The 14,342-nt window shown below is 25.0% G+C and overlaps 1 protein-coding gene across 1 annotated transcript; it reads right to left on the bottom strand.

The window, feature by feature from the left end:
- Positions 1 to 3,478: 3,478 nt before the first annotated feature.
- LOC126905017 (uncharacterized) lies at positions 3,479 to 4,717 on the bottom strand. Its single transcript, XM_050684416.1, has 4 exons — positions 4,633 to 4,717; positions 4,222 to 4,562; positions 3,993 to 4,155; positions 3,479 to 3,924 (listed from the first exon to the last, which is right to left on the bottom strand). The coding sequence occupies exons 1-4, from the start codon at positions 4,703 to 4,705 to the stop codon at positions 3,479 to 3,481; spliced, it is 1,023 nt and encodes a 340-aa protein (XP_050540373.1). The 5' UTR covers positions 4,706 to 4,717.
- Between the last annotated feature and the right edge of the window lie 9,625 nt (positions 4,718 to 14,342).

Raw genomic sequence — 14,342 nt, forward strand, 5'->3', positions numbered from 1 at the left:
AAAATTAGAGATGAATAAATTAATTTAATAATATTAAAGCTAATATATTTATAATATCTCATATTATGATCCACTAAATAGAAATATTCAACATCATGTCAGAGCGGTTAGCAATTTGAATACAAAAAAACGTTGGGTTGAACATTTTGAAAAATATTACTTTTTATTTTCTCTTATAAAATAAATTTTAGATAGTTAGTTCATATTTATATCAATATAAAAAGAGTGCGTAATTATAAAAATAATATAACCTGCACCTCGTCTACACATTATATTTAAGAATGATAAAACTTTTGAAGTATAATTCAAAATTCGTTATCGATCAATATATTTTAAGTATGATAGATTTCTTCAGAGATAAATTAATATCCTCTTAAATCAACTGTTATCAAATCTCTGTAGAGTTCATCTACGGACAGATAGTTATTAGTCCAAGATATCTGAAAATATTCTGAAAAACTTATTTAAGATCACTTGCAAAATTTCAAATAAGAACTATTGTTTTATTTGATACACGATTTTTTAATAGGTAATATTATATATCTAAAAATAAAAATATATGTAAAATATATATTAAAAACTAAAAAATATTTAACTCAAAAATTACATAAAATCGGGAATTTGAATTTTACGATAAATGTATATGTAACTGGCTTTTGATTTAAATATTTTTTAATTTTTAATTTATATTATTAATTTTAAATAATATTAGGCATATTAATAAATTTTTATTATATAATATCATATAGATAATTGTTTTATGAATTTATTATAACCGTTGATTTTATAGGTGGTTTTGGAGTGTGTAAACCCCTTAAATATCATTAATAGTCAGCATTAATTTTTTTTGTATAAAATATGCAACAGTTGAAAATAAAAATACCTATTAACTTTTAATGAATAGGTAATTACCAATTCATTATTTGTCGACAATTATAATAGTTGATAAATAGTAAATTTTTAATATTGTATAAATAATTAATCATAAAAGATAAGTCGTTTTAATAATTATTAGGTTCCTCTCGGTCAAAGAATCCCAAAAAAAGATTAAGTATCTTAATTACCTTCATCAGAAAATTAAAAAAAAAAAAATTTTCATAATACTTATACATAATACATAATACTAATGATTTTAAGTACCTAATCAAATCAGTTAAATTTACAGTTAGTAATAAACGTTAGAAAAATGTATCTATACAATTTATAGTTTACGAGCTTTAATATATAGGCGTAAAAGATACAGCAAATTACACTATTTTACAACGCTAACTCAACCACAAAATTATAGGTATCTATTGTGTTTTTTGTAACGTGCATATCTCATATTATGAGCATAACGAGAATATTTGTTGGAAAAAGGATCTAATTATATAGGTGGTTAATGTGCTGTTTTGGTATTTTACTACTGCCAATATATTAAGTATGAGTGTTTTAAAAACAATGTCGTGGTGTAGGTAATAGTTCTTCTTTGACTCATTTTATTGTAAATAACCACGAGGAACTATATATTTTCATTTAATAAAAAAAATTACGCAAAAATCGTATCGTAGTCGAAGACATTACCTTCAAAAATTGAAAAAATTTCCCTTGTTCCCCCTAAATGGGGGATATCTCAAAAAAAATTACAAATTTAAAAATCGCTGAATTTCGACATTTTTTCTTCTTTTACATAAAACTGTCATAACTTTTTTTAAAAATGACCAAATTAATATAATTTTTTTTTATAGATGCATGATGTCTTTGCCTATCATTTTGTATAATTTTTTTATAAATCTGACTTATACCTGCTCACAAATAGGATTTAAAATGACAACTCTTTTACATAAAATAAACTTTTTCAACTTGACTTTGGTTGTGTTCCGGAAATACTGACACTATTATATATATCTTAAATTAAAGCTACTGTAATATAATTTATTACAAAAAAAAAAAATTGACCTCTAGATTTGTCTTCATGGTGTAAACGAACATAAAAGTAAAGAAAAACATACAATTTTCGTTAAAAAATTCTCGATTTTATATTTTTATTGGACAAAATTTGAAAAAAATTAAGTTCAATGTGTAGGTGTGCTATAAAATATTGTACTTAAATTAAGGACTGATGTAATATGTCTTAAGAATACATCATGTAAAAGATTATAATAACACGATATTAAGTACGTGTACACATAATTTTCAAATGTGAACTTAAAATTTCAAATGGTTACAAAATACAATGAAAATTTTTAATTAAATTGTATGATTGTTTTTATAAACATATTTATAACCATGGTGATAGAAAAGTAAATAATATATTTATTAAATTAAAATATCCTAGTCCATCAAAATCATTTTAATCGTCAGTTATTCTGTTCGTTTATATAAAATGTAATAAATTAAATAACTCATAGAATTCATATGAATCAGCCAAAGAACATATACAACAAATACTACTGTAATATATATCAGACTGAAACATAAAGAAGGTTGAGAATTTATTCAAAGTTTGATGTATTGTGTAAAAAAAAATATGAAGACATCTTATTGATACTTCAGACTTTAAAAGCAAGAGGACGTCAATAATTTCTTAAAAGAAATTCTATTAATTGTATGTCATAGTTATTTTAGTTTGATTTAAAAAAAAACTATAACAAAATAAAAACCAGATTATTTCGGAGTGTGGTAAAATATTTGGAGATATGCATTCGTTTAGCAAGTGCAGCCTTGGCTTTGATTACTTTACGAAACATTTTTAGAATGACTTAACGGTGGAAAACTAAGGAGAGAAAATTTATCTCAAAAATTATGTGATCTTACAACATTGTCCTATGGAGTTTCCATAATTTTACTCATATACTCTGTTGCTGTCATATAGTTCAGTGTTATATTCTATAAGTACCTTAATATTTTACAACAAATCAGAATTTGTTCTAATTTTTTTTTCATATTCTAAGTTAAACCTTCCGTTGAAAAATAAACTAAACTATTTCATCAAAACGGCATTCATCTGATATGAAATTATAACTTTCATAGAAGTAATTCAATGTTAAATGTTATTTTCTTCAAGACTCTAGAAAGTAATACATTAAAGGACTTTAATTCATTAAACCCTGTTTATTTTGAATTTTACGGGTCCATTAATTGCGTACACCACAAAGTGGAAGTTTCTTAACCATTACAATCCATTGGATACGAAAAATTATGATGAGGTTTTTCATTAGTTTTTTAAGATAAACTTTCTTCAAGACATCAGAAAACGATAATTTAAGCAAAATTAATTCACTAGAATCCTGTGGATTAACAAAATTAACGATATCTGTTGTAATTTCCACAACTTTAAGTGTGCTCTTATGATGAAACTTGTAGTGTTCTTCATCGTTCGACTTGTCAAAAGTAAAGTGGAAACAGCAGAAGGACAGTTTAAACGTTCTTTTTAACTGATGTTTACAATATTTCTATATTGACGTCTTTTTTTCGTGGGATTTAGTTTCACAAATATTTAGTCCAGAAGCACAACATAACCAAAAATTGTAATTTGTGAATTGAACCGGCCAAAATCTTGAGCGTCTTGTTGAATTTTGAAGTTCTTTTGCGTCCAACCAAAACTATTAGTTAGCTCTTTTGTTTCTACTGCTGATGTTTTTCTTTCAAGTAATCTAAGAAAAAGATTCCGGAGCTGTTGTCCAACGTTGTAGCTTATGTCGTCACCGGTACAACGATCATGAGCCATGTTCAAAATAACGTTCCGGAATTCCGGTGTGTGAAACAACACTGGATGTAAGCGTTCATGTAGCAAGTGGCGCCTTGATTTTTTAGACCACAGCCCACTAAAAATATTACATACACTAAGTCCTGNAACGTTCCGGAATTCCGGTGTGTGAAACAACACTTGGATGTAAGCGTTCATGTAGCAAGTGGCGCCTTGATTTTTTAGACCACAGCCCACTAAAAATATTACATACACTAAGTCCTGAATAATTATGAAATGAATTTAAAAATAAAATTTTGATTACCTTGCGACGCATGACTTATCGTTGGAAAAGTAAGGAGAGTTTTCTTTTTCAACACTTTACCATGTTTTTTATCACCAGAGTCATTGTTTTGTGGCGTTTTCACAATTTTATTTGTGTATCCGATTGTTGGCACATAATTTAGCTTTATTTTCCATAAAAAAACCTAATATATTATAACAAATCAGAATTCGTTTTCGATTTTTTTAAGATATTCATGTTTAAGTCTTACGTTGACAACTAAATTGTAAATTTTTTCTTTATGACGGATTTCGTTTGAGAAAAAAAGATAACCATTATAAAAATTATTCAACGTTAATTGAAGTATTGCGTTTTTCAAAACGTCAGAAAGCAGTACTCCATGTGTATTTAACTCTTTACAAATTTGTGGATTTACAAAATGTTGAAGAGGTTCATAGACTTCCTCTTCATCTAATTCGTCAGGAGTAGATTTGACACAGCATAAACACAGTTCAAACTTTCTTTTTATGTGTTGTTTGCAAAAATTCCATACTGACATACTCTTTTGTTGGGATTTCGTTTGACGGACCTTTACTTCGGAATTACCATAAGCTAATAAAATCGAAAAAAATGTAATTTGAGAAGATCTTATCTAGAACTCTAATAAAGTTTAAATACTTACATTTTTTTAGAGAGATTTTCTTAATATTTGCCCAGGTTTTTTTCCAAAACCCAACTGACGGGTTGTTTGTCATGGAATTTGTAATATTTCCACTTTTATTCATTTTTTTTTAAATAATATATTTCAAATTGTATAAAAAAGTAATATATAATAATAACAATATATAACTTATTATAAAGATATATATATATATATAAACAATATGTTAATTTTAAAACGTAAGAAATGCAAGTACAAAAATAGCTTTTTTAATTGTATGTGAATGCTTTATTAGCTTTTATTTAGCTTTACTGTCTTGTGGTGTTTTCACAATTTTACTCGTGTATCCGATTGCTGGCACAATAATTTAGCGTTATTTTCTGTGAAAAAAATATTACGTACATTAAATCACGATACACAAGTCACTAAGTCATACACTGAGTAATTATGATATTAATATAAAAATTAAATTTTGATTATTTTATGATACATTTTTAGCATGATATTTGTAAAATGAATATGTATATTAAAGACATTATATTTTTATTAAATAAGATCTTTATTAATTCATTTTTGTTATATATTTACAAGGGATTAATGAATTTGTGTAAAACAACTAAATTATGTGAGTATATTATTTCTCACTATCAATATGTTTATTATAAAATACAAAAGTCGTATGTCGAAATTAATGATATAGGTAGGTTTGTGTGTTTTACTACTGCCTATATATTATGTATTTCAACTTCTACGTATAGAAGATTATATAAACATTTTATTAATAAATTTATTTGTAAAAATACAAAAATTTAATGAAATAGACAGAATGTGTTAAAACTTTAATGGATTGTCTTGTTGCTTGAAGTGCTTAAGGATATATCCATGTTTACAGTTGAGTTCTGACGTTTCGGACTCATTGAAGGTGGCTGCAGCTATACTTAGGCTAGTATAGTTGCAGCCACCGACTAGCAACCATCACTCTGAAGATGGACTCTGCAACGAGTCCGAAACGTCAGAATACAACTGTAAACATGGATATATCCTCATGCACTTCAAGCAGCAAGAAATAGACAGAATTAAAATATATTTATACAAGAAAAATTTTACATTATTATCATAATAATTTTATTTATTAATTTTTTTTTCTAGCTAAAATAATGAATTGAATATTTATAACGTGTTTAATAATTATATTGAATTATAATATATTACATATACAATGATGTATAAAAAAATTACAAAAATGTAGTTTGAAAACAACAAAAAACTGTCATTAAATTATTTGATTTTTACTGATTTTCTGATACTAAATTTTACATGTTACACATTTTTCTGAAACTTCAAATTTTTATGTTGTATAAAGTATATATACATATATTTACAAAACTAAAAATTTTTTTTTGGAAATTAGGTCCCCCAACAGAGATATTGCACTTAAAATACACGTATTTTTATGAAATTTCTAACTTTGTAGGCCTCTAAATCCCAAGATAATTGTTTTAAATATTAGAAATTTAGTTGAAACATAGATTATACACTACACAATACCACATGTAAAAATCACAATAAATTAATAACTTCTTAATGGTTTTAAGTTAGCTCAAAAACGCCAATTTTCACAAAAAAAGCGCCATTTTTTGAAAGTTATTAAAGTTTAGAATTTCACATTAATTTTTTTTTTTAATGTAAACTTTAAGTTATAATAGGATCAAATCTAAAATTTTAATTCGATTGAGTTGAAATTGAATAATCTGTGTGTTTTTTAACGATTTAGCTATTTTTAACTTTTTTTACATTGAAATAGCCATAAAAATGGAAAGATCATAAAAAAAAAATTGTTTTAATCTAAATATAGCATAATGAATAACCCTGAAAATTTCACAAAAATATGAGGTGATCGTGCAACCACTTCTGGATGATTTGGCATGCATTAACCCTATCTTATTCCTCGTTTGTTTTCCTTTTGAATAAATATTATTTTTTAATTTATGTATATATATTACATTCTAATAAATTTTATTTGTCCGATAAAGTTCTAATGATAATTAAATGATATTCAACTAAAAACAGTTTAAATGACGAACAGTTCAAATTAATGTTTTACTGGGATACAAAGCTATGGAGTTATATTTACATTAATGTTTTTTTTTGTCCATAAAAATGCATTTTTCACTGGACTGACATTTATCTTATCCAAAAATTGAAATGACCGCCTTTAATTTTAAATAAAATAAACAAATATCTAAAATTAAGCAGCTTTTGAAAATGTGAAATTTTTGAAATATTGATTGTTAAATTCCAGTTGTAATAATTATTAAACGATATTCGAATAGAATAATTTTAAATGACAAACAGTTCTAATAAATTTTTTTATGCCTTAGTTAAGCAATTATTATGAAATATTGACATTTTGTAAACTTACAATAATAAAAATATATGTAATTTATTAATGGTTTTTGTTATGTAACAAAAATTAATGTATCTATGAATTTTGTTGCATATTTAAATACATTTTTTGAAATTATTTTTAAAAGTTACAAATTATGCGATTAATTTCCAAACAAATTCATAAAATAAAAATTAGTATAGATTCAGTTCAATATTGTTGGTCTTTATATTTTTTTGTTTTACTAGCAACATGGATAATTTCTATTGGAGGAAACAGCGGCATGGCAATGCATACACAATAGGAATAAAAGCCGCCGGCTTAAATGATATACGATGAAACTGGCGGCTTGCTGTCACTTCAGAGAATTACTACCACTGCCATCCTTAAAGGGGAAAAAACGAATAATATATTTTACTGTTTTCGATGCCGTCCATCGCATATTTATGACATACGTGCGCGCGCCTCTGACTTGCTTACACAAAACAATATATTTTATCCTTATACGACTCGTTTCACCCTGCAACGTTCACATAAATCTCTTGCGAGACTCTTTAGATTTTTAATAATAATAAAAACGTCCACCGCCTGCACAAATAGAACATAGGGATTCGTGTGGCCTGATCAAGTAGGAGGCAACGAAAATACAAGGAAAAGAAAATCTAAAGCAAAATGTCTGCCTCTTAAAATTACATCTTCCTAAATAGCTTACCAAGAATAAAAAACAAAACCTAATAATAATTATTATTATAACAATTATTGTTATATTGAGGTTTATCTTTATTTTATTTTCTAAGAATTGATATTTGAGCAAATTTGTATATAAAAAATTCATACATTTTAGGTATTTATATTTTTATAAAAATTTTGCTATTGAATTATTTCCATGTTTTTACGAAAATTTAGACATTGTCTTTTTATATTGAACGATTTGTATAACATGTAAATATCGTTTTAAATACTTTATTTCATATCCATAAAATATAATTTTTTTTAAACAAAAATAGTTTAATTTTGTGTTTAATATTCATCATAATAATCTATTAAAGGCAATGCCTTATCATTGGAGTCACTCCTCTCTGTTGACGCCAAATTCTTCAGTGAAATAAAAGACGTACAGTTCATGAGTTACAGGATATTTTCAAAATTTTGTTTCATTAGGCGTTCTCTTGGTTTCTTCCTAGTAATTTTTTCTTCGAAGATGTTAATTATTAAGTCATTGTATCGGATGATATGTCCAATTAACTTTATTTTTCTTGATTCAATCACCTTCATTAGCTGTCTTTCTTCTCTTACTTGCTCATTTCTTTTCTTGTCTACTCATTTATTGGTCTTTGTCATTTTGCTCCATGTCCATAACACTAATGCTTCTAGTTTACGTCTGTCTTTCTTGTTAGTTGTCCATGTTTTACTGCCATATGAAAGCATACTACAAGCAAATGTCTTAACAAATCTTTTACATATGCGAAATACTCAGAAGTTTATTATTAAGAAGCTGATTCTTGTTTTGGAATGCTTGCTTTGCCAATACTATTCTTCTACTAATGTCATGTGTTGATTTGTTATTGAAAGCCATGATACTTCCAAGGTAGCAGAATTCTCGTCTCTTGTAATCTTATGTTGTTTATTTGTATATGAAGATTTAGATCTGAGTGCATTTTACATGTACTCTGTTTAATATTAGGAATTCAAGATATGTAGTTAGGAATTTTTTTTCGGAAATTTATATTGAATAAAAAATGATAACTTGCAAAAAAAAAAAAAGTACAAATAAAAAAAAAAAAACCCAGCGCAATGGGAATAGTGGTATAGTTGGGTCCAGTATAGATGATATCTGACAGTGATTAAAATCACTATCATAAAAAACGCTGCGATGCAAATCTGTAGATTGTCTTTAATTTTAAGAAATTGGTTGATTATTCTAAAAAACAAAATTAACTCTTATTTCTATCATAATTTCTAATTAATAGTTCATTTATAAGTATAAATATCTATTAAAGCAATTCAATGTAGTATGAAATTGATGTTTAATATTTAGTATTGTATTGTAACACTTTAAAAAGTTAAGTTGACAAAGTTAATTTTTTGTAAAAAAGTTGTCATTTTGAATCACACCTTGTGGGCATGTTAAGGTTCAAATTTATAAAAAAATATATACAAAATGATAGGTAAATATATCTATAGAAAACCCAGCACAGTGGTGACGTGGCATAGATGGATCAAGTATAATGATATCTGACAGTGATTAAAATCACTATAAAAAAAAAAACGCTTCGATACAAATCTTTAGATAATGTTTAATTTTAAAAAATTGGTGGATTAAAAATAATATTTTTTAATAATCCCTTTTTCATTCGACATACTTTATCTTAATCAGGGTATTAATAATGAACTAGCAGATCATGTAGCTTTTGAAATAATCCACCAATTTTTTAAAATTAAACACTATCTAAAGATTTGCATCGAAGCGTTTTTTTTTTATAGTGATTTTAATCACTGTCAGATATCATTATACTTGATCCATCTATGCCATATCACCTCTGTTACGCGACCCCCCTGTAAAAAATGTAAAATATAAAATCGAGAAATTTCATACAAAAATAGCATTCGTTAGCCATATTCACCACGAAGTCCAGAGGTCAAATTTTTTTTTTCAAAATAAAGTACATTACATTAGCTTTAATTTAATATATATATATAAAAGTGTCAGACCTTCCGGAACATTTTAAAAAGTTAAGTTGAAAAAGTTAATTTTTTGTAAAAAAGTTGTCATTTTAAATCCACCCCTGTGGGCAGATAAAGGGTCAGATTTACAAAAAATATATACCAAATGATAGATAAAAACATCGAGCATCTATAAAAAAAAAATTATATTGATATGTTCAATTTTGAAAAATTTCCGGTAGTTTATAGTAAAAAAAATTGAAAAAATTTCGAAAATTACTGATTTTTAAATTTGTAATTTTTTGGAGGTTTCCCCCATTTACGGGGAACGAGGTAAATTTTTACAATTTTTGAGGGTAATGTCTTCGACTAGATACAATTTGTGATCTTTTAACGTATCGTTGAAAGAAATCGGTTCGGTGAGAGCTAAGAAAAAATGGTAACAGACACAAAAAAAAAAAATAAATAAACACATCTTAGTAAAACCAATACCTTCTCAGCTTCGCATCGAAGCTAAAAAAAATTATATTAATTTTGTCATTTTTAAAAAAGTTATGACAGTTTAAAAGAAGAAAAAATGTCGAAAATTAGCTATTTTTAAAATTGTAACTTTTAAATTTCCCATTTACGGGGAATAAGGGAAATTTTTGGAGGGTAATGTCATCGACTAGTTACGATTTGTGATCTTTTGACGTATCGTTGAAAGAAATCGGTTCGGTGAGAGCTGAGAAAAAGTGGTAACGGGCACAAAAAAAAACACATCATAGTAAAACCAATACCTTCTCAGCTTCGCATCGAAGCTAAAAAAAATTATATTAATTTTGTCATTTTTAAAAAAGTTATGACAGTTTAAAAGAAGAAAAAATGTCGAAAATTAGCTATTTTTAAAATTGTAACTTTTAAATTTCCCATTTACGGGGAATAAGGGAAATTTTTGGAGGGTAATGTCATCGACTAGTTACGATTTGTGATCTTTTGACGTATCGTTGAAAGAAATCGGTTCGGTGAGAGCTGAGAAAAAGTGGTAACGGGCACAAAAAAAAAAAAACAAATCATAGTAAAATTAATACCTTTTCACCTTAGTATCGAAGCTAATAATTGAACATTATTGAAAAATTCTAAGCTTTTTTAAATACTTAAATCAATATCATCGAGAGTAGTGAATTTAGTTAATTCTCCATTATAATTATTAAAAACGAAATAATGTCCCTACTTGGCTTATACAAAACGTACCCGATAAAATTTATAAAATCTTTAACATAAAAAAATACTGAAATAATTGATGAATATAGAATTGCTAATATAATGTCCAGGTTTTGATTAAATATTATATTTAATATAATATATTTAAATGTACAAACATTGAACGGTTTTTATTTTATTTTCATTTAGGTTCAATTCTAAATTTGCAATATACACTTACAAAAAATTTTAAAAAATGGTATTATATTTTTTACTAAACTTTTCAATGTTTTCAAGTTAATCTAATCATGATAATTTTCAAAAAATAGCATTCAAATGAATCTTGAAATGGAATTTATAAGCCCATAAGAGTTTTTAGTTTTTTTTTTATAAAATTCTTCTATATTGGTATGACTCCATAAGGCATAAAATTTATGCCTTATAATTTTTAATATTATATGAGTTCTTTAAATGATTTAATTTTTATAATATCATCAATCTTATCATGAACAAAATATCCCTTGTAGCCAGAAATAGTCATTTGAACATTTTAAAAATATATTACTATTGAAATAAAATAATTTATTATTTTAAAATTATTAATGACAATTTTATACCTACGCTTATCATGTAATCTTATTTACTGACATTGACTTGGTATGAAAAAACTAAACTCACTTGAATATATCACATTTCATTTTTTTGTAGGGGCTATCAGTGCAATATTTTACGGAGGAATGTAAGTTTGATAAAATGTGAATTTTCTGTTTTACTTTTTGTAGATTTAAATAATTCTTCAAATATTTTTAAAACTTTTCTTTGTACAACTGTTAACACAAATGTTTCTACATAAAATAACTAATGTATCAATTTTTTACCGAGTAATTTAAGTTTAATAAAATTTGATATTGCTATTTTATTTATTATTTTTTTTAATAATACTTGAAATATTAAAAAAAATGTTTTTGTTAATACAAATTTTTCCACCTAAAATTTATTTTTGTAACAATTCATATTTTTATTACTCTATTGATCATAAATTATTTTTCCAAATTGTAATGCGAATGAAAAATGATTTAAAACAGTAATCTATAATGCATATAATGGGATATGCAAAGAACATTTTTTTACTTCACTTCCAAATATATTTTCGTCTTATAATTATTTCTATTGTATAATATATGTAAAAATTAATCAAAAAGTAATTTAATATTTTACATGTACAACAAATTAGCGTAAACAATAAAAATGAATCATTTAAAACTCAAAGGGTTAGAATGGTAATTTTTAATGAAAATCTAATCAAAAGATTTTATTTTTCAACATACTAATTTACATGTTTTTTTTCAACAAATTTAAAATTGTTTTACTAAGAATATTAAATTAAATTAAATCTATTTATAATTTAAAACAACTTTTAAACAATAAAAATTGATCATTTAGATTTATTTTATATATAGATTAATCTTATATATTGATACTTAAATTAATACCATCAAAAGTAGTATATTTAGTTATTTCATCAATATAATTAATGAAAGCATAAATTATATCCCCACCATATTTAAACAAATAGTAATTAATATAATTTATAAAATCTTCAGCATACAATATACTGTAATACTCGATGATATTATTATTTCTAGTGTCATGAACTGGTTTTGATGTGAAATTTTGATGTACATTGAATGGCTTTAATTCATTTTCATCGAGGATCGGTTCTGAAATTGCATCACATCCTAAGCCTGCACAAAGATGTATCAAGAATAATTTTATATCTTCTATTAACTCTATATGATCATTGTAGTATGTCATTTTTTTCATGACTGTTTCAATCATAACGTCTTTTTCCAAATGTAATATAGTTAAAAAATTGGTTAAAATTACCTTCCATTTTTCAATAGGATTCTGAATTATACTTACATTTTGATATTTGAGGTACAACAAATGTTTCCAAGATAATCTCAACATAATAATTTTCAAAAAACTAAAAACAGCATTAAAGTATTTTTTGATATCATGGAAATTATTTTTTTTCCACAAAAATTTTTTAGATTCTATATAATATTCATTGATTGTCTCAAATGTACGATACCAAGAGACTTGGACATTATATGTATTGATTAAATGTTTGATTATTTTTTTATCCATCAAAATCCTCATGAACAAAAAATCCTGTGAAAAATGTGTCATTCTATTATCAGATTTTTGCTTCAAACTTTTGTCATTTTCTTTTATCAAACTCTTAATATCTTTGATTTTCTCATTTTGCAATGAATAGATCTTCGGCATACCACCAATATTATAATATTCTATTATCATTGAATCATTTATATCAAAATGGCTTCCTTCAGGACAATTTTTTGTTTCTTCAATTAATTGTATTATCACATATTTTAATGCATTCAACATATTTATATACAAGTCATCGTCTCTTTCTACATTATTTAATGCAGATACATAATTTTTTATATCTGACATGTACATATTAAGTAGCCATAAAGATCCTAATTTAAAATCTTCTAATTTGAACAATGTACTCATCTTTCTTCTTAATGTTTTTCCATAGTTTTCTACCATGTTTACCGCCCCTATTACACGAAAACTAGAATCTTCTAAGTGCATTTTATGTATATTCATGTTAAATATGGCATTAAACAAATAAGAACATTTTATTAACTTAAGTTGTGAAATTTTACTTTCGATTGTACAAATACAATAATTATAACCAGTTTCAAGTGATTTAACATAACTTACCGATATCAATATTATTGTAACGAGGATAAAATTATTATTTTTGCATAACATTTTGAAGCTTTATGAACAAATTCACTTTATTTAACAAAAAACCTTTTTTAAGATGAAGTTAACTACAGTTTTTTAAATTTATATAATTTTTTCATGAACTTATGATATATATATTCAATTTAAATATTTAAATAAAAGTATAAATTTTTATATATAGTTATGTTTTTTTCTGCAGCGTTTTTAAAGTACAATATTTACTTAATCATTTTTGTAATATTTCAAACTAGTAGTTTGATTTTAAATGTACTAACATAGTGTAATTTATACAGAATTATTCTGTAGTTTTTGGATACTAAAGTTACTAGTTTTATACTAAATGATATATATATATATATATATATATATATAGAAAATTTTCGAACCCAATATACTTAAAAAAGCATTTTCACTATTAATAAAAGAACATTTAAAAAAAGCAGCACAGTGGGGACGTGGTATAGTTGGGTCAATTATAGATATCTGACAGTGATTAAAATCAATATCATAAAAAAAGCTTCGATTCAAATCTGGAGATAGATAAATCAGCAATTTTATGTTTTTCATCACTAATCATTCAGAAACTATAGGATATATCTGTTAGGAAAATAGTTCTGAATATTTCAATTGTATCATTTATTTAAACAATAAGAATTACATAGAAATTATTAATTATCTTTTAAATAAATAATGTCTTTTGAAATGATTTATTACT

The sequence above is a fragment of the Daktulosphaira vitifoliae genome, unplaced genomic scaffold (assembly GCF_025091365.1).
Source record: "Daktulosphaira vitifoliae isolate Bord-2020 unplaced genomic scaffold, ASM2509136v1 Scaffold_4, whole genome shotgun sequence".
Lineage (NCBI taxonomy): Eukaryota > Metazoa > Arthropoda > Insecta > Hemiptera > Phylloxeridae > Daktulosphaira > Daktulosphaira vitifoliae.